Here is a 20542-nt window from a genome sequence, read left to right as displayed (position 1 = left end):
TATAAAGATGAGTACTTAAGCCTTACAGTCTCACTTTTCGGCTTAAGGTGTTCTGTGCGATTGTTCTAGACAATTTTACCGCAGGAAACTTTCTACAAGACACTGATGTCAGTGTTGTGCCTCTCCTCTATATACTTAACAAAATCTACCACTCGTGTGCAGAAGACGACTTCTGACAACCCGTTTGAACAACCCAAAGGTACAAAATCCATGGGAGATGTCCTCCAAGAATAAAGCATGAATTATTGTTTGTACTTCCATCTTACGAAGGAAATGGCGTGTTGCCTTCGACGTGAGTCTAGAGACTTTGTCTTGACAAAACCACAATTTATTGCCATTCAATACATAAAAGAAAAGGTTTTCCCCCTAATTGTATAGCGGTGTTATGTCGTACTGTTCTATAATTAGTTTAATCCTTATTTTTCATTTTATACAACCCTGAATATTCAACTTACTATTACAATTGTAGCTTTCAACCAGTGCAAATATAGTGAAAGAAACTTTCGTTGCATGCTCTATACCATTTTTTAAATATTGTTTTAACAAAAGGAGAATAATAAATTGTATAGATGTTTGCAAGCATTGTAATAGACACATTATCCGTCTAACTGTTGGATATTTTATTTTTAATCTACAAGTTAGTGTTCATAGAGTCTTTAACAGTTCAATTAATCCTCTCTTGTGACTAAGGGCTTTGAGAGAAGTGTGTGTACAGCGAGTGTCCGCATAAATTATTTTGTTTGCATTTTTAAGAACCTCTTTATTGGATAGCTCAACGCGCAGGCGACCTTGAACAAACATTTGAAAGATGGAGAGGAATTCTATAAATATGCTGAAATAACTTATCGTTAAAATTAGTTGAGGATAAAATATATTAACGTATGAAATCAGTAGGTTTCCTCAGTGCTATTTCTCTGTACAAAAAAATACAGAACAAAAAATTGTAATTTATGGAATATAAAAACTAATATTTTATGCAGTATTCAACACTAAAATAGCCCACAATATAACAGTGGTGTTGCTGGATATTTGCCTTCCCTCTATTCTAAAATTCAGAATCGAGGAAGATATGTAAAGTTACTAGGAGTATGCACTAATTCAAAACAAATATCACACACACACACACAGCTGAAAAGGCAAGTATATTCAGTAGCAGCAGGTAACTCTCTTATCAACAGATCATGCCAACCCCAAGCTGAAGAAAACTGAAATAATAATAAAAAAATTATGACAAGAAAACAAGAAATCATAATGGAAGTACTTTCATTACTTGAGTTAACTAATATTAACAGGTCTTATTCAGCTGACCTCACAAGACTTGACACCAATCAATTAAGCTAGTGAAACTCAAATGATATGAAAATACTAACACAAAATCATAATGCCGATATTTTAACTACTTGAATAATTAAAACATTATTTTCATGACATAAATTTAATCAACTTATTATTTTATATTACACTAATCAATGCTTATCAATCAACAATATCAATAAATCATGCTCATCACTCAGCTTTATTAGTAACAGCTATTTGTTTTCATCCACCTGCTCACCCTTTAATCCACATAAGTAACTTATCCATTACATTAAGTTTGTTTTTTCACCTGTATTTTATGCAGTATCTAATCAAAACTTTTCTTAAAATCCAAGTAAACCAAATCCAGTCTTTTACCCTCATCCCAATAAAATATAACCCATGAAGGATCTTTCTCTGCAAAGCCACTTTGGCTCTCTGACAAAATTTGAAATCACATGATTCTAAACAGCTTCTTTTACCACTTTTAAAGTTTTTCCCACTACAGAAGTCCAAGTGGATTTTAATTCCATGGACAATGCTTATCTTCTCTTTTAAAAGGGATGAATAATCTTATCCACCCTCCAATCATGTCCTCTATCCCTATCTGATGGCTTATCAAATCTTAAAACGAGTAATTCAGAAATCTGATCCTAAACCTCCCTTAAGATCCTAAAGTAAATATCAGATATAATCAAGTACCCACTGTAAAAATAACACTTATAAAAGGTTAGGCATATTTATTTTAATTATCTCTCTAGAAAAACAGAGAGAGAGGCCGTTAGTAAAAACGTTAATGTATAATTTTATGTGGTTGTGAAACAAAGATAACATAAGTGAGTTTGAAGTGAATTCTTGTATTCTCCTTAGTTGGTTATGCCCAAACTTCCACACGGAACAACCCTTGTGAACAGAAAGAAATAAACAGATTAAGATATCAAAACTAATATAACTAAGATGAACAAAATTACTAGGTAAATAATGAAGAGAAAGAAACAACCACTAAACTTTAACTTTAAATGGATGTAAACATAAAGACGTGATTACATCAATACATCCACCTGTATTCCCACCAATGCATGTACAAACATATATCAAATTCAAAAAATGTATCACAAATTTTTCAAAGCCAATGTCATTAATTCATACACTTAAACTATGAAATATTAACAGTTCATAATATTCTGCCTACTTTCTCCCTTACATCAGATTATTTAAATAAGTTAGATTTTTTTACACAGTTTTTAAATGTTACTTATTCTTACCAGATGTTGTACTATTCTTATCAAAAGTAAAATAGAGATATTGTATTATTCATACCAGAAATTAAGTGAAGAGATATTATACTATTACTGCCACAAGTAAAATGAAGAGATATTGCACTATTCTTACCAAAAGTAAAATGAAGAGATATTGCACTATTCTTACCAAAAGTAAAATGAAGAGATATTGCACTATTCTTACCAAAAGTAATATGAAGAGATATTGCACTATTCTTACCAAAAGTAATATGAAGAGATATTGCACTATTCTTACCAAAAGTAATATGAAGAGATATTGCACTATTCTTACCAAAAGTAAAATGAAGAGATATTGCACTATTCTTACCAAAAGTAAAATTAAGAGATATTGTACTATTCTTACCAAAAGTAAAATGAAGAGATATTGCACTATTCTTACCAAAAGTAAAATGAAGAGATATTGCACTAGATTTCATTGTAATTCCTCTTTCTTGTTCATCTTTTCGACTGTCCAAATATCGCAACTGTAATTAGTTTATAAGTCACATAAAAAAGTAACAAGCCTATAGCGTTCAAAGTAGCATACAAAAGTAAAGAGCAGCAAGATAAGAGTATTAAGCTTTGCTACACAGTAACATTTAAATTACAATATTTCAGAGAAACTAACAAATACCATGAATAATGATACAAGTTAAAAAGTAAACTCAGTTATAATTAAGATGTACAGAAAAAATGTTGAACATTTTAAAATAATGACTACATTTAATAATAGTCTTAAATACAAATAACAAACTACAAAAAGCTTCTATGGCCACTCTGCCCCAAGTCAACAGTTGGACACACTAACTGTTTGTGGTGTGTTTGGCCCTTAACCTATCTGACAAGGATACATGCTTAGTAGCATTAACAAGCAGATTTGTCATATGTAAAGTTTGATGTTCCATACCATTACACAGGGCCAATGTAGTTATTACTATTTAAGAAATTAGACATTTGGAATATTTTTTCAAATTAAAAATGAGCCAACCATGCTATATTACAATGTGCACATTTCTTAAAATGTTTTTAAAGTTTACTTATCTTTTTTTTTGATACTTAAAACTATCCTTCACTCACATAATATTAAAATTGTAAAATGACTTTAAAAACCAAAACAATCCTTACCTTGCCAGCCAATCGTTCAGATATAATCCTGTTGCTGGCGATTAAACAGTCTGCTACAGTTGTTTTACCTGCAATATATTCAGTCTAAGTTATATAACAGCTATTTGTGCCATTTCAAATATGGATACAGAGAACTTGTTCTCCTCTCACACAAAAAATAGAAGAAAATAATTACAATAATTAAAATTAGAAAGTAGATTATTCGACTAGTTCTGGTATTTGAACATCAAATTACTGAAATACAAAAAAGTAACTAGTAAATACATGACCACTGGTTTTTTTTTGGTTACACTACACAATATTACTACCTTTGAACTCACTATGGATGACTAAACATAATCTGTATAATATACTTAACAGACAAATTGTCAAACAACACATGCAGTCTCAATCTCAGTAAAATTTACAATATGAAAAAGAAAAAATGGAGAGAAAATATAGTGAATAATTTTATCATGAAACCTAAACAAATTTAATCAAAGTGTTAATGAAAACTTATACTAACTTTTCCCAACCCATGTACAGTGGCATAATGACGTACCACCAACAATGAAGGGGTGCATCATGGAATTTTGGAAAAATCACACAAGAAAAATGAATAAATGAAAATATCATTTAGATAAACAAGTGTTGTGTATTCTGTCTCATGCTCATCTGGTGTGCAGACATGAAACTACATGTCTTACTACACTCTAATAACCTTATAGTTAATCTTACAATTAGAGTCATGTTGGTCCAAGCTCTCTTAAGGTGTTGGGTGGAAGAGATTTGGAGTGCTACGAAACATTTTCGATTAAAGTAACTGTACGTGAGATAATGGCTTGAATATTACTTGTATTTCATATACTTAAAAACAAAAGACCTTTAACTTTGCTGTTTGCATTATATTAAAATACAGTACTTCTAATATGTTGTTTTTCTTAGTGTAAAGCTATACAACAGGCTCTCTCTGAAAACTATCCACTGGAGGAAATAAAACCCCAGAGTTTAGCACTGTAAGTATGTAAAGTTACTGGAAGGTCAGCATGGTCAGAAGTAACCAACAAAACCAGTTATATAGTTGACAGTTAATGAAAAATATGTTTGAATGGTTTTGAAAATAAAGTGTTCTTGTCCTACTTGATACTTGTTCTCTTGAATGACCCCCCCCCCATCTCAGCTTTCAGGAATGTGAGGAAACTTTTGAATTTCTTTAAACGATACAAAAATGAAATTATGACTAGGGACAGCCTCACCATACCACAAAAAGGGTGGGTGTACATTGTGCTATGTATTTCAGAGGGGAAGATAACTGGGGACTGGATTAGTTATCCTACTACACCCACCCTTTTTGTGGGTATGGTGGGTGTACATTGTGCTATGTACTTCAGAGGGGAAGATATCTGGAGACTGGATTAGTTATCCTACTACACCCACCCTTTTTGTGGGTATGGTGAGTGTACATTGTGCTATGTATTTCAAAGGGGAAGATATCTGGGGACTGGATTATTTATCCAACTACACCCACCCTTTTTGTAGGTATGGTGGATGTACATTGTGCTATGTATTTCAAAGGGGAAGATATCTGGAGACTGGATTAGGTATCCTACTACACCAGTGTTTGTGTGTTAAGTGTGTGTGAAATTCTTCATTTGTTTATACAAACTGCTTGTGTGTTAAGTTTGTATGTGTGTGAAATTATGATTATAGATTCTGTTCATGTGTTAAGTTTGTCTATGTGTGTGAAATTCTTTATTTGTTCATAGATACTGTTCTTGTGTTAAGTTTGTCAGTGTGTGTGAGAGATGTCTCATGAGTATCACAATGACTTGAGATGTCTCGTGAATATCACGAGATAGCAAATTCTACTTTTATTTTACCATCCATTTATTATTCCTTCTATTATTTAATTCAACTATGAATTTTCAGCTATGTTAAAAAGCTAATTTACATTCTAAATAAAGCACTTTGATTATGTTTGTATTAATCAACTGACATAAGCTTCACCTGGAGTTGACATACAAATTGTAAGACATTATATAAATTAGCTAGTCACGAGAGATAACCTTGTGGTATGACCACTAAACAAAAACCATTTCTTGACCTTTAACAAATTAGTTCACAACTAGGTTGCACAAATTATTTGTTGATTGTTACTGGATATTAAGTTTGGAATATTGTGTTCCTTCAGAGCCAGCTTTTCTACTTCATGTTTCTAATTCTGTTATTTATTGAAATACTGGTATTTATATTGTAATGTTCATTGACATTAGTACCAAGTACTGGACAGGCATGAACTTACTGGATTTTCATAAACTGTTTTTCTCTTTGGCCATGGTTTCAGCGGCATTTTGGTTTAGTTCAAACAGAGGCCCTTTCATAAATGGTATAGGAGTTTTATCTTTGAGCTTATTAATTCAGCAATAATTTAAGTTCAGTTAAGTAGAAGTCAACTTGTAACAGAAAATAACTGTTATTATAGAAGTTAATAAAGCTAATGTGACAGTAGTGACACAACAGGTACGTGTTGACAGATCTAATCAAGAAAAAATATGTTTAACCCACTAAGATTTAATCTCACAGTCCCTGGAACTTCCTGTACAATTATCACATTTATTCAGATATTTAAGTACCTAACCTCATGTGCAAGGTCACCCAAATGTTTCAATTACTTTAAATAAATCACATCTTATAAATTTGTGTACTGAAATACAAAATACCACAATCGAATAAAATGTTCTCCACACATAGTACAGTTTTCACTCTAACAAGTACATACAGATAACAAACTTGATGGTAGAAAATAAAATATGCTGCTGACAAATGTGTGTTTATCCATTCAAAAAATTTGGCAAAGAAGCCTAGAGAACTTTACTGATTATTTGGATAGTTTCTTTATTTACTGATGATAATTGGATGTTGAGAAGAGCTGATTTCTATGACAGTGCTTTTCTGATCCACAAGAACATTAACCTTTTTACGATGAGTCACAGGTGAAAGGCCATATCATCACATTTGTTGACTTGCATTAAAAATTTTATTGCACTTCTACACTGCTGGTCAAAATCTTAAAGCCAATGAACATAAAGAAAAAATATGCATTTTGCGTTGTTAGACTCAACCACTTATTTGAGTAGAGCTTCGAAAGATGAAAATAAGAAAAGGGAAAACAAAAATAAAAAACTCTTTTAGCATTTAATAGGGAAAATGTGAACATTATGAAATTAGTCTAAATACTAGCTGGTCAAAAATTTAAGACCATACCAAAAAGAAGTCCTAAACAGGGTAGGAAATGCCCAACAAGAGGTATCAGTAGTGGGTTGCATGGCCATCATTGCAAATAACTTCAAACATTCTCTTTGGCATGATCGATAGAAGCGTTTGCAGAAGACTGACTGGAATGTTATTCCAAGTGGTGAAGATGGCTGTTTAGAATTGACATTCATTTCTATAGACTTCCCGTGCTATCCACCCCCAAACATTTTCAATGGGGTTCAGTTCTGGCGAACACACTGGATGGTTCAAAAGAATCACGTTATTCGCCATGAAAAAGTCCTTTGTCCTGCAGGCATTGTGGATTGCAGCATTGTCCTGCTGAAAGATCCAGTCATTTCCACACAAGCAAGAGCCTTCAGTCAATAAGGATGCTCTCTCCAACATGACAATGTAGCCAGCTGCTGTTTGATGCCCCAGTATAACCTGAAGCTCCATTGTTCCATAGAAAGAAAAAGCACCCCAGATCATGATGGAACCTCCTGCACTGTGTCATGTAGAAAATGTCTCAGGTGGGATATCCTTATCATGCCAGTAATGCTGGAAGCCATCTCGACCATCCAGGTTAAATTGTTTCTCATCAGAGAACAAAACCTTCATCCACATTTCTGCACCCCAAATTTAACCAAGCTGTTTAGTGGTGTGGAAGAAGGTGTGGCCTTGGAAGATGTTAATGGTTTTTAAAACCTTTCTCTCATAGATGCCGTCTTATTGTTCTTGTAAGGCCTTAATCTGGTTCAACAATCAGCTGGTGTCTTGCCGGACAACCTGTCGAATCCTCCTGTTCAACGCCAGTGAAAGTTTCTTGAGCCAATCACTTGAAATTCTCATTCTGTATTGCTCAGGGTCTTTTAAGAAATTTACAACAACAGTTTTACTACGCCCAATCTCACCAGCAATGGCACGTTGAGAGAGACCTTGCTTTTACAGCTCGACAATTCTGCCACATTCAAACTCTGTCAACTTTTTAACCTTTGCCATGTTTTTACTCAATGTAACACAGGAGATGTCAGTAGGAGAGGTTGATAATGCTAATGCTTGAACACAAATTACTAAATTTCCTTACATGTTTACCGATTAATGCTTCATTTCAGTATGTTCTTAAACTTTTGACCAGGTAGTATTTAGGCTAATTTCATAGTGAGTGTTCACATTTTCCCTATTAAATGCTAAAAATAATTTTTATTTTTGTTTTCCCTTTTCTTGTTTTCATCTCTCGAAGCTCTACTCAAATAAGTGGTTGAGTCTAACAACACAAAATGTATATTTTGTCTTTATGTTCATTGGCCTTAAGATTTTAGCCAGCAGTGTATTTTATGAATTTATGTCTATAAGTTTGGAATCAACTTGTAGATTATAATTCAAACTTTAATATTATATATAAGTTAATTTCTTAATTTAAAAGTAAATATTACAAGAACACAACTTAATATAAATTTTAATGAATCACTTAGTATGTTGAATGCAGAACTGTTTAAAATTAGATGTTTATTATGTCAAAATACTTTGGCTATATTTTCATACAAATTAGGGAATTTAAATTATTCATATTAACAAGCTGTAGTATAAAATTTAAAAAAAACTCGTATCTTTTTTATTTTTCTGAGATATGGCTTATGTACTGAATTAAAGACAATGGCCCCATTCACTTCTCTAAATATTTGGAAATGGTTCCTTAAATACAGTTACTTAAATATATAACCTGTGAATAACCAACTAACAGACTAAAATGTCCTCCTAGAGGTTTTTCTTAGCCATTTTAATCTGTGAAAAGGTTACTATACTCTTTCGAACCAAGATTTCAAGAAGGTAGCTTGTGTCTTTAGTCTGTTCAAAGTTTCATATTTTTTAAACATAAATACACCTTAGTTACTAAGCTTAACAAATCATAATGTAATTCTATTGTATCACTGTAGTTATTTATGATTTTTTTGGTTATTAAACTGTATATATAAAACCTAAAAAAGTTTTGTTTGACATCCTCCACATGCAAAATTTTAAAAGGCTTAGCAACCTGTGTCCAGTAATAACCGAGTTCAAAGGTTGTAGCTAGAAGAGATAATTGTTTGCTTTACTTCTTGATTTATTATTCTATATTTTAAGTAAATTAAGTTTAGTAATTGATTTCTAAATAGTAATAATCTGTATACGTTGCTAATGTACAATAATTTAAATATAACTGTATATTACAAAATATTACTCCACTAAAACACAGCTACAACAGGGAAGATTATAGGTCAGTTTTATACTACTGGATACCTAACACGAGTGTATGTACATTGTGTCAACATCAATGCAAGATATGTAATGTTAGACGGGCATGACTGGAAGGTTAATATAATAAAAAAATAAATATATATGTAACATTATGAGACTTAAGCTACTTAGACTAAATATTGTGTTTTTGTGTTATAACATATCTTCATCCCAGCACTTAAAGAGCATAATTTATTTACATTTCCTAAATTTTTTATGATCGTTATGAGGTTTGTCAAATGACAGACCTCATACAATTAGAGTATATAAAATAACAAAATATAAAGTCTTCCTAAAAACAAACATTTCAAATATATTTAGGAGGTTATTAGAGATCATGTAAATAGTATGTAAATAGTATTCAAATAGTATGTAAATAGTATTTGAGATTTCTGGGATTGGAAATAATTTTCTTAATCATAACATGAAATCACTTTATACTCAGATTAGTAACAAAACACTCTTTCCACAAACAAATCTTTAGCAAAAATATTTGATTAAAAAATCTTATTTTTTGTGTACAAAAACTTGTAATCTTTATACCAATAAGAACAAACATAATGAGCTAAGTGGCATCTTGCAATGGTGCATTTTCTTGTGCTTTTTGACAAAAGATCTACACTGTAGTTTATGTGACAGTTTTGAAATGATTTATGTATTTTCAAACTTACTTAGAAACCTATTCCATACTAATTATAACTCAAGTATAAATAGAGTTTCAGAACTTACCATAATCTACGTGTGCTAAAATACACAACTTACCATGATCTACGTGTGCTAAAATACATATATTTCTTATATTCTTTCTATTTTGCTGCAATTCAATTAACTGTTGAACAGACACAGTCCTCATCTTCATTTTATAAAAACTGTCAGGACAAAAAAAAATTAATATTTACTTCCAAAGTATAAAGAGCCTGAAAAATATTCAATAAATTAATCACTGGAAACAAAAAATGTTATTTCTGATTCAATCCTATAATGAATACCATTATATCAATGAACTTCTGAAAGACATTGCCAACATGATATGTTACTATACAAGTAATGAATGAAGTTTTTAAAAAACATCAGTGTCTTTTATGAAAAATAATTTGTTAAAACTTAAAATAAAATGCAAGGTGTTTGAAACTGCTAATATCACACAAATATTTCTTAATTCCAAATTGGTAAAAATAAATTTATAATCTTTATCAAGAAGGTGAAGAAATAAAAATACTGTAACAATAGTCACTCTCGTATTATAGTTCACCATAATACAGTAAAAGGAACACAATCATTTTCCCTCACTATTTCTGGTGTGCAACAACACAAATGTCCACCTTTTATGTAGCATTGCACTGATAATTACAAACGATAAGAACAACAGAATAATATTTCTATAAAATAAACTGTCGTGTCACTCTTCCATCTGTTTGTCTCTCACTCTTTTCCAACCAAGGATCAAAGAGTGGCCATCTTTCAACATTAACAACACAATTTGTTTCACATATGCTGAATAATTTTATGTAAAAATATTGTTTGTAAAGAAAAATTTGGAGCATATTGGTTATTTTACATTCTGCACAAGGCTATCTGTTATAGCAGTTGTTATATCAACTAAATATGATATAAACACCTAAATAAATGAAGAATGGTGACTGTGAATCGAATACTGGATGCCATGTTCACCAGAATAAGTATGATTTCAGATAAGTAGTATTTCTTTATTACATAAAACTACTATAATAAACTGACTTTGAGATATTTTCTATTAGGATAAAATTATCAGTTTAGAAGAGCTTTTTCTCTTTACAAGTAATGTAGTTTCTATTTTTTCAAATTTCAAATGCTTCCAACTTATATGCTTTTACCTGTAGCATCAAAAAACTGAAATACATTTATTTTAAAATACCTTTATTTTTGTCTACAACTTAATTACTTTTAAAAATATGTTAAGATCACACCTCCCTCTCAGCTTTAGCCCTATTTTCAATCAGAAAACCATTAGAATAGGAAAACAATGAATCTATTTCATAATACATGTAAACTGTAATTCAAAGTTGTTTCACTTCAAGATTTATAGTGCAGGAAAACTTTACTTCTTTTGTGTACACTCTTCTTTATTTAAACACAGATATTCTAATCTTTCTCTAAGTATAACTTATGTATTTCACATCTATGCAGTTTCAAACAATTTTATTTCCTGACATAAATAACTAAAGTTATAATTTTCCTAAATGAAAATGTAATTCCTATAGGAACTTCACTCTTCTTTTGTGCTGCCCTCTATTTCAAACTTTTTTGGACACATGCAACAAACCTTAACCCTCCCTCTGTTGGAATCCAAACCTCCAACATGTCTCTCATGTATATCACCATGCATCACCTCTTCATGAATAAGGGAGCATTACTGTGACCTTCTGCAACCCACTACACAAAAGAACAATTGAGAGGACAACCCAAAACCTGTGTGAGAGCTTATGTGCTTGGTTCATTTGATCTCCAAATACTCACTTGTTGGATGCCAACATCCCATGAGAGTCAGAGGAAAGCACCTTGTTGGAGAGGTGAATTACAATTGGGCATCTCAACTCCAGTAAAACAACCCATCTTGAGGATCTTGTAACTTCCTCTACACTGGTAGAATTCCACTGCCATAATCTGAACTGAATGGTTATAGCCATCTGTGTGGAATCCATTCAGCAGGTTGCCTCCATGGTCAACCACTCCAGTGACTTGGAACTGAAAAGCAGTAATGACTCCTGTATTCCACTGGAGGAAAGGGGAAAAAGTGCACTGTGAATCCAGGGGGGCAGCAACACCTGAGTCAATGCAATGGATGATCATCAAGCCCTATTTTTAAAAGCAACCACACTAATTTATTCAATTGAGGCATAGCAGGGATGGGCAGCAATCCACTTCTGCTTTACTCATGCCATCCATGGGTGGTGGTATTTCAGGACAAGCATCCATGATCCAAGTATCACAAGGAATTTACACTTGTGTGATCCTATGAAACACACCCATCTCAAAGTTCAGTGTACACAACCAAGTATATATCGGAATCAACATGGCCTACAGTGCAGATTTAATGAAAGGACATCTGCAAATGGTTACAGACATCTAGGTGGAACCTATTCAAAGTACACACAGAATACCTAGTCAGGCACTGTATGCCACAGAGCAGCATCCAACATGAAGCTGATGCAGAAGCTCATGAAAGAAAACATTAGTAAAGACTTTCCTCATGTCACAGTCACATCAAAGTTGGGAGAAAAATCACAGGTGGTAGGTGATATCCTGAGGAAGTAAAAACAACAAGGTGGTGTAGGTAGTGGAAGATGAACATGCTCTATTGTAGAATCTTCTCTAATGGTCAACAAAGATGAGGGGCAAGGTAAAGTGATGTAGTTGATGGGAGGAAACAAAAGAAACCACAACAAGGAGGAGGAAAGGATGAATACGCCACCTGGATTAAACATCAAACCTAAGTGGTTAGGCTAATCCAGAGAAAGATCACACAAAGAGAAAGGTTGTAAAATGGAGAAAAAAGGTGGGAATAAGAACTCCAGAAGGAAATCGAGCAAGAAATATAACAACATGGACTGAAAACAGGAATCCATCCAAATCAGGAGGAAAATTAAACATAGGCAGATAGGCCTGTGACTGAAAATGTGGAAACAGACAAATGGCATGCACTAAAAATGGTGACAGTGACTTCAAAATTCATGTGACATACAAGACCAGAAAAAAATGTACAAGAAATATGGGTAAATCAAACACTCTCAACAAAAACTGAAATTAAATGAAACAAAATTACAATTAAGTTAAAGTGAACAAAGTTAAAGTTAAACTACTTTTAGGATAACAATTGTTTAAAAGGAGAAACGTCTGCACTCCAGCACTGCCAAACTAGAAGTGAAAGTTTGATGATGGCAAAGTTTGTAAATAGAGGGCAGCACAAAACAAGAAAAAACTAATATTGTGAGAAGAGGGAGAATACCATACATGAAAGAATGTTAAGAAAAACAATGAAATAATAACAAAATTTCCTATTATACAGAGTGAACAATGGAGTAATAACAAAATTTCCTATTATACAGAATAATGAAAGAAAAAACTTAAATTCACAAGTATAATGACTTATACCATAATATTTAAAAAAAACAAAAACTGAATGAAAGATGGTGGAGCAGTTATGGGTCACAGTACAATCATAAATTTATTAATAATTAAAATATAAATAGGGCAATAGCTGATGACAAAACAAACATGCTGAATATTAAAGACTGTTACACACATGGATCATAGAACATTTTAATGCTGTGTTAAAATTTAGCAAGTAAGAAGTGCTAACATTTCTTGATGATGAGAAACCCACGTGAAATAAAAATGTATCTTATAACAGTTGTCATTGGTATTAACACTTTTATTGATAAGCAGAGAACAACGTTTTGACCTGAGAATGACTTAGGAAGGTCAAAACACTGTTCTCTTCTTATCAATAAAAGTATTAATACCCATACCAGCCATTCTGAGATACAGTGTTAACATTTATTCCTTAAATACAACATTTTAAAGCTGACATTTCTTTTTCAGTTTCAATATATCTAAGAAGAGCAGCTTTCTAAGATCAATAATTATAAAAAATTTAAACTCCAGCCAACAACCAACGGAAGGATGGTGCTGGGAACCAAACAACTCAGTTTTTAAAAACTGTTGTTTCTTGGATTATACTATTTACTTATTTCAGCTGCTTTTTAATATATTATTAATTATTGTATTTAAATAGTAAATATTTCCATTACAGTTCCATTCCAGTTTAAAGTCATTCTCAAGTAAAGGTATATAACATGAACTCTCCTTATTTTTCTAACGAGTCTCACAACTAATTGTATAGTATTTAGTCTTAAATATTGTACCTTGGTGAAAACATAAGTCAAACACAACACAATAATGCCATACAAATAACTTTTTTGTTTTAAAAATAGACAGTTAAACCTCACTGCAACAATGATTTGAAACATTTACAAGTTTTTATGCTTTAATGAAACTGTAATACCAAAATGCCAGTAAATATTTTCTAGATACGCATGTTCCTCAAAAAAGTAAAAAAGATAACATGCAAGATCAAACCTAACTGGCTTACTTAAGGCATAAAGAGGAAAATAAGGGATACATTGTACAAGTTTAGAGAATTTTAACTGAAAAATAGGTTGCAAGATTTACAGAATTAAAGTCCGTCATGGAATTTGGTTAAAAAAGAAATTAAAAAGTTAAAAAAGTCTTGCAAAAAACAGCTGGTTGATAAAGGTCAAACTTGTAACAATGATTTTTTAAGCATGTTAAACAATCAAATGTTAGACAACTCTTTAATAATTCTTACAGCAAGGTGTCTGTTAAGGCTATGAGCAGGCAGAACTTTTGAGTGTTTTCTTCTATTCAGTTTTTATAAAAGGAAATATTGTTATTCTAGCCATAAACATTTTATGTGGAATCTTAGAATTAATCCAAATCATGTCAAAAGTAAAAATATTAATAGGTTAAAACAACCACCAGAATCAGGCAACATTTTCTTAGGGTTTTAAAGGATGTTTGGGATGAGATACATGAGCTTTTCCTTCACTGTCAATACACAGTGAGCAGGTATACAAGATATGGAACACTGCTGACATTTTTAAACAAAATTATGATCTAGCTACTCTTACTTTTGTTGTAGAAACATTCTAGAGTCTGATAAAAGATTTGCATAATTTTATGAAATATAATACAGAGGAGAAGTAACACGGTTCCACAGAAAGAAAATCTTTGCACACGCTCCTACTAACATGGTTCCACAGAAAGAAAATCTTTGCACACGCTCCTACTAACACTTTCTTTCAAGAATGCTACTTATTAGTTCAAAGGTAGAAAACATTTGAGCTCTGTATACACAAATTTTCAAAACATCCTGATAAGATACTACAGAAAAAATTAGCTAACATCTCCTAGAGACAGGCAGAGTAAAGACCAGTTAATCAGACTGAAGGCTTGTTGGATGAAAATAGCAAATGGTAATTATGCGAGTCCAGTAAAACTGACCCATTGCAACTAGTGAAGTGAATTAGGGTTCAGTGCTCAACACTTTGACTTTTCTTATTTACATTAATATTTTTGACATACAATAAGCAAATCAATGAATGTTAATGATATCATTAAATTCTTGGATATAACTAGCTGTATTGATATACTAGAGAATTAGATCAACTGACAAGTTTAACAAGTAGTTAGCAAAACACCTTAAATTATATTATTAGGTTAAGGAATAATTTGTGAGCGTTTTTAAATAATTTCATTCAAGCATTACATGCAAGACTATACAATACTTCAATGCATGAACACATTACACCCAAAACATTTATTATGATACTTTATTTCATGTAATACCTAGGTATATAGTATGCATTGTTGTAAACAAAATTGCAAGAAATTAAATGCGAAAAGCAGATGGTGTCGAAAATGCTCGATTTTGTCCACTTGACATTCCATTTAATGAGCTGAAAATGAAAGCAAAAATTAAAGACATATGAAAATCAAACACACCATCTATTAGAGCAAAAAATTATCTACCAAATGACATGAAATATTTTGCGAAAGCGTTTCATATATGAATATATTTTTTTAACTTGAAAAAACGCTCACGAATTATTCCTCAACCCAATATGTACAAAGTCATGTGTTAAGGTTATTATAATTTAGATTAATTTGTAAATGGGGCAGGTTTTTGGCAAACAACTTTATGTTTAACTATAGCAACTGCAAAGTAATGAATTTAGGTTATAATTTGGATCACATACATAATAAAATGGGAACCACTCACTGGTATGTCTAAAGAAAAGCATCTTGGCACAATAGTGAATAAAGCAATCAAGTCATCAACACAGTACTCAGATGATAGAAGCAAAGTAATTAAATTTTATGTAATAAATAAATTAATTAAAATTAAAAAGTAATCATTTTTCTACAGAAATCATGAGTCAGCCCTCACTTGGAGTACTATGTACAGTTTTGGTCTATTTATTTAAAAATAAAACACTGAGTTATTGTACAGATTTGGTTTGAATTTTATGCAACACTATATGAAGGCTACCTGTGCTAGCCATCCCTAATTTAGCAGTGTAAGACAAGAGGAAAGGCAGCTAGTTATCACTGCCAACCCTTGAGCTACTCTTTTACCAATGAATAGTAGAATTGCTCATCACATTATAATGCCACTGCAGCTGAAAAGACAACCATGTTTTGTTTGATAGGAATTTGAATATGCAAGCTTCAGGTTGCAAGTTAAGCACCTAACCACCTGGCCCTGCCAATCTTGTGGAAAGGATTTATAAGAGCTGCTAAAATAACCTTAAGAATGAATGAGATATATTTTACAGATATGTTAAGATTTCTTAAATCTCCAGAGAAGAGAACGATTAGGGTGATCTTATTGTGCTGTAATCTAAAGACAAAAGGACAACAAAACAATTTTTATGATCTGGAAACAAGGTATTAAGCTCCAGTTAAGATGGTTTAATTGAACTACAGTTGGCAGTAGCCAATGACTGCACTTTACAAAAGTTTAAATTCTTACTTTTGTATCAGATGAACGTATAAAGACAGACTTTAAGAATCAAATGGTCCCTTGTTACCTACATGTTATGTTCAATCAGTTACATAAACGAAAATACCTACAGGGAAGGAAAATATCTCGGGAACATGCAAACTAAACCTTAATGTTAGACACTGTAAATTATTATATTCAATATAATACATAAACATTTTCTGTCAATCGTTATCAGTTTTATAGGTTTCTTTTCCATTGTACTCGGTGTTTGTTTTAAGATTAAATGCAATTAGATAAATCTAAAATCTGACACAACCTTAAGTTATAATATAAAAAGTTTTGTACTTTTCACACATTTCACGACTTTTGCCTCAATGCTACAGTGAGTACACTAGATTTATTTTTGAGAATTATATGATTTTACATATCACATTAAAGACTATATCAGAAACAAATGTGCTAAGAAAGAAACATTACAAAAATTTCGACATACCTAATTCACTTTAGTGACAAGTCCCACATGTTATTCCATATGCTATTTCAGACAATTTTACAAAACACCGCCTATTACAAATAATTTTTATTTGTTGATATTATTTAATAATTATATATTTCTTTGTTCGCATTATAAACGTCTTTCACGTTAATTTATGAATAGAAGAAACAAAATCACTCTTGAAATTTAAAAGAAAAAATTCTGTGCACAGTGAAAAAAAAAAAACGTTGAATAGACCTATATTATCTTTACAAATTGCAGGTTTTGGGTTATATTTTTTAAAACACTTGACATGTGTTTCTTTTACCAGACCGATATGCCCCTCGTGTTACATCGGCATGTCTGTGGACGGGTAGAGCACAGATAACCCATTGTGTAGCTTTATGCTTAAATTACAAACAAACAAATAAAAAACAAACTAATAATTAATCAAGAATTACAATTAGTATTTCTAATATTATTTCTGTTATTTTCGACTTAAGAGGCCATGTGAAATGTCGAAACTAACATCCAAATAAATTTGGTGTTATTCCGTTAATGTGGATTTCACCTTTAATGGAAGTTACTTTATACAGTGTTGTACGCTGTTAGTAAAATATCTGTTTATTACTAATCACAAGCTACACAATCGGCTATCTTTGTTTTTTCGTTACGTGTACCGAAATTCTATATTTGTAGTTATAAGCTCTCAATCATACAGCTGAGTCACGGAAGAGCAATACTGAAATGTAACTAAAAGTTCAACAATAAATTATCTGAAAATAAAATACATTATCAATCACACAAAGACCTATTTATCTAAGAGATACTTTTTGAATTGAAAGCTGCTGGTTGATAAGTCTGAATCTTTTTTCAGTAAACTCTTTAATGGTTATATTTATTGTGCTAGCGTACAATTTTTTCCTTTCTTATATGTAAGAGCAACCAAACAAATAGCTGTGCTCCTATATATATGTATATAACAGTGTTGTCTGTTGTATATTCATATAACTACTTCGCAGGGTGTGGATGGATTTTCATCAAAATTGGTATAAAATTTCATTAGGTCCATGCAGGTAGAGGTACATACAATTTTCAGTTTCGCAGAGTTTATGGGTATTTTTGAGTTTTTATCCCTTTCTCGTCTCCTGTGGATAGATCTTCAAAACATTTGATGCGAAAGTTCATTGATTTCGTCGGAAGATACATACATATTTTCAGTTTTGCGGTTTTATGGATGTTTTTGCGTTTTTCACCACTACCTTACCTCCTGTTGATAACTCTTCACAAGAGCTGGCAAAAATATTTTTGGGACTATGAAAAGATACATAAAAATTTTACGTTTTGCAATTTTTAGAAGCGATTTTACGCTTTTTACAATTACATATAAGGGAAACAATTTTCTTGTCTTAAAATAACCTTTTATTAACCATGGATTTACATAATTTTCGTCCAGGGGACGGGTACTTCAACTAGTATATAATATATTTGTTGTTTTTAGTGACGCCTTAATTAAACCTGTGTTATGAGGTACTATATACGATCGTTAAGAGCTTTCGATTCTTTTTCTTGCAGGTTTCTTAGCTTTCGATATTTTATGTTTTTTAACAAACATCTAACCATACGAAATCGGTATTTAATGAAATTTCAATCTACGTTAACTTCTAGTTTACGTTGTTACAATAAATGTTAATAAACGTAATGCAGTGATGGAGTTATTAAAATCCACCAACCGTTTGTTGGAAGTTTTGAACCTCAAAATCTTTAGGGGATCAGTTTGAATTTCCTCCTGAAAGAATGGTTTCTAAGACTTCATTCTCCTCTACAAATGTGAAGCATTCAATTTCATGATGTTCACTATCTGTTAATACTTTTTCCAGATCTTTTGCATCCTTTCGAAATTTTGACTTCGACAAATTTCCGAAGTTGTATATATATCCAAACCTTTCATTAAGTTATTGAAGGTCGCCGTCAAGCAGAGCAGACGTGCCAGTCAAGAGCTGCGAGACAAGTGCATTGAAGACTAAATTATCCTGTGAAGTGCATAAAAGTTTTACTAAAAAAGGTTACCCCTTAGTCCTTATCAGGACTAGTAAAACAGTATGAAGAGAAAGAAGATAGTGACAAGATCCAACGGAAAAGCCCTTTCCAACGACGAGATCATGGATATGCTGAATAGAGCTATTGAAGGACCAGCCTCTGAATCACTGAGCAGTTCGACTGAGAGTTCCGAAGGTGAAAACTCAGGAGGTGAAGAATCACGAAGACCAGAATCCCATGAAACAAACGAGACATCCAACAAGAGGAGGCTGAAGAAGAAGAAGAAAAAGGACATGGTAAGTATAGTTTCTGACTATGCTACTAACCCTAACCTTAACGACGCTAATAATAGTTCTAAAAATCAAAGTATTAATAACATAACCCATGTTAACGAAGACAAAGCCACTTGCTCTAACAATAATTACTTGAATACAAACAACACCACCATCGCCACTAATTCTGAGAACACCATCACTGTCACACAAACAAACAATTCTCTAACTACAGAATCCCAACTCTGTTCATCGAAGGAGTAAACAAAACAACACGCATTCCACAGATTGTCAATCAACTGAGGTCCTATTACCCGGGCATTCAGTTTAAAGACATCAAACGTCTTCCTAATGGAAGAATCATGATTAAATGTACCGAACCTCAAGAGTTTGCGCATATTTTGGCCCACTGGCCCAAGGATGCCTTCGGTGTTCAAGCCACCATTACAACACCAAAACAAACACACCAAAACTAACAGTCATAATCAGAGGTGTCGATTTCGACATTGAAGATCATGAAATCACTGAAGAATTAACAACTCAAGGCTTTGACATTGCATCATCGAACAGAATCATCTCATTCAGAACGAAACAAAAAACGCCACTGATCAAGGTAACCGTCAACAAAAAAGACGATCAAGAAAAATTATTAAAAAACGGTTGCTTTTATTTTCAAAAGACACACGACCGAACCGGAAAAGACACATCAAAAACCAATAATCCAATGCTACAAATGTCAACGGTTCGGACACACAAAAACTAATTGTATGGCCAAGGATAGATGTGTCAGATGTGGCGGATCTCACGAGGTCGCTCAGTGTCCTAACGAGCGTAACCAAGTTAGATGCGCCAACTGTCAGAACCCCACGCAGCCAGTTACAAAGGCTGCCCCAAATACACCCAAATACGTAACAGATTCCTTTTCAAAACCACGAACATCAATAATCAAACCCACGGCTACCAAAACAACACCAAACAA

The 20542-nt window shown here is 32.3% G+C and overlaps 1 protein-coding gene across 1 annotated transcript; it reads right to left on the bottom strand.

Annotated features, from left to right (window-relative positions):
- Nucleotides 1-2154: 2154 nt before the first annotated feature.
- Nucleotides 2155-17294, bottom strand: LOC143239957 (elongation factor-like GTPase 1). Its single transcript, XM_076481645.1, has 5 exons — nt 17270-17294; nt 9972-10078; nt 3702-3769; nt 2977-3061; nt 2155-2199 (listed from the first exon to the last, which is right to left on the bottom strand). Exons 2-5 carry the CDS (start codon nt 10066-10068, stop codon nt 2171-2173), a joined length of 279 nt encoding a protein of 92 aa, XP_076337760.1. The 5' UTR covers nt 10069-10078; nt 17270-17294; the 3' UTR covers nt 2155-2170.
- Nucleotides 17295-20542: the final 3248 nt, after the last annotated feature.

This window comes from Tachypleus tridentatus, chromosome 13, assembly GCF_004210375.1.
Source record: "Tachypleus tridentatus isolate NWPU-2018 chromosome 13, ASM421037v1, whole genome shotgun sequence".
In the NCBI taxonomy this organism is placed as follows: domain Eukaryota; kingdom Metazoa; phylum Arthropoda; class Merostomata; order Xiphosura; family Limulidae; genus Tachypleus; species Tachypleus tridentatus.
Note: the sequence above shows the minus strand (reverse complement) of the source record. Positions and strands in the feature narration are given on the sequence as shown.

Coding starts and splice junctions, on each gene's coding strand:
- LOC143239957 (XM_076481645.1), bottom strand. CDS start 10,068: ATGAAGATGAGGACTGTGTCTGTTCAACAGTTAATTGAATTGCAGCAA. Junction 3,770..9,971: donor TTTAGCACACGTAGATCATG/GTAAGTTGTGTA, acceptor AATATATTGCAG/GTAAAACAACTGTAGCAGAC. Junction 3,062..3,701: donor CTGAACGATTGGCTGGCAAG/GTAAGGATTGTT, acceptor AACTAATTACAG/TTGCGATATTTGGACAGTCG.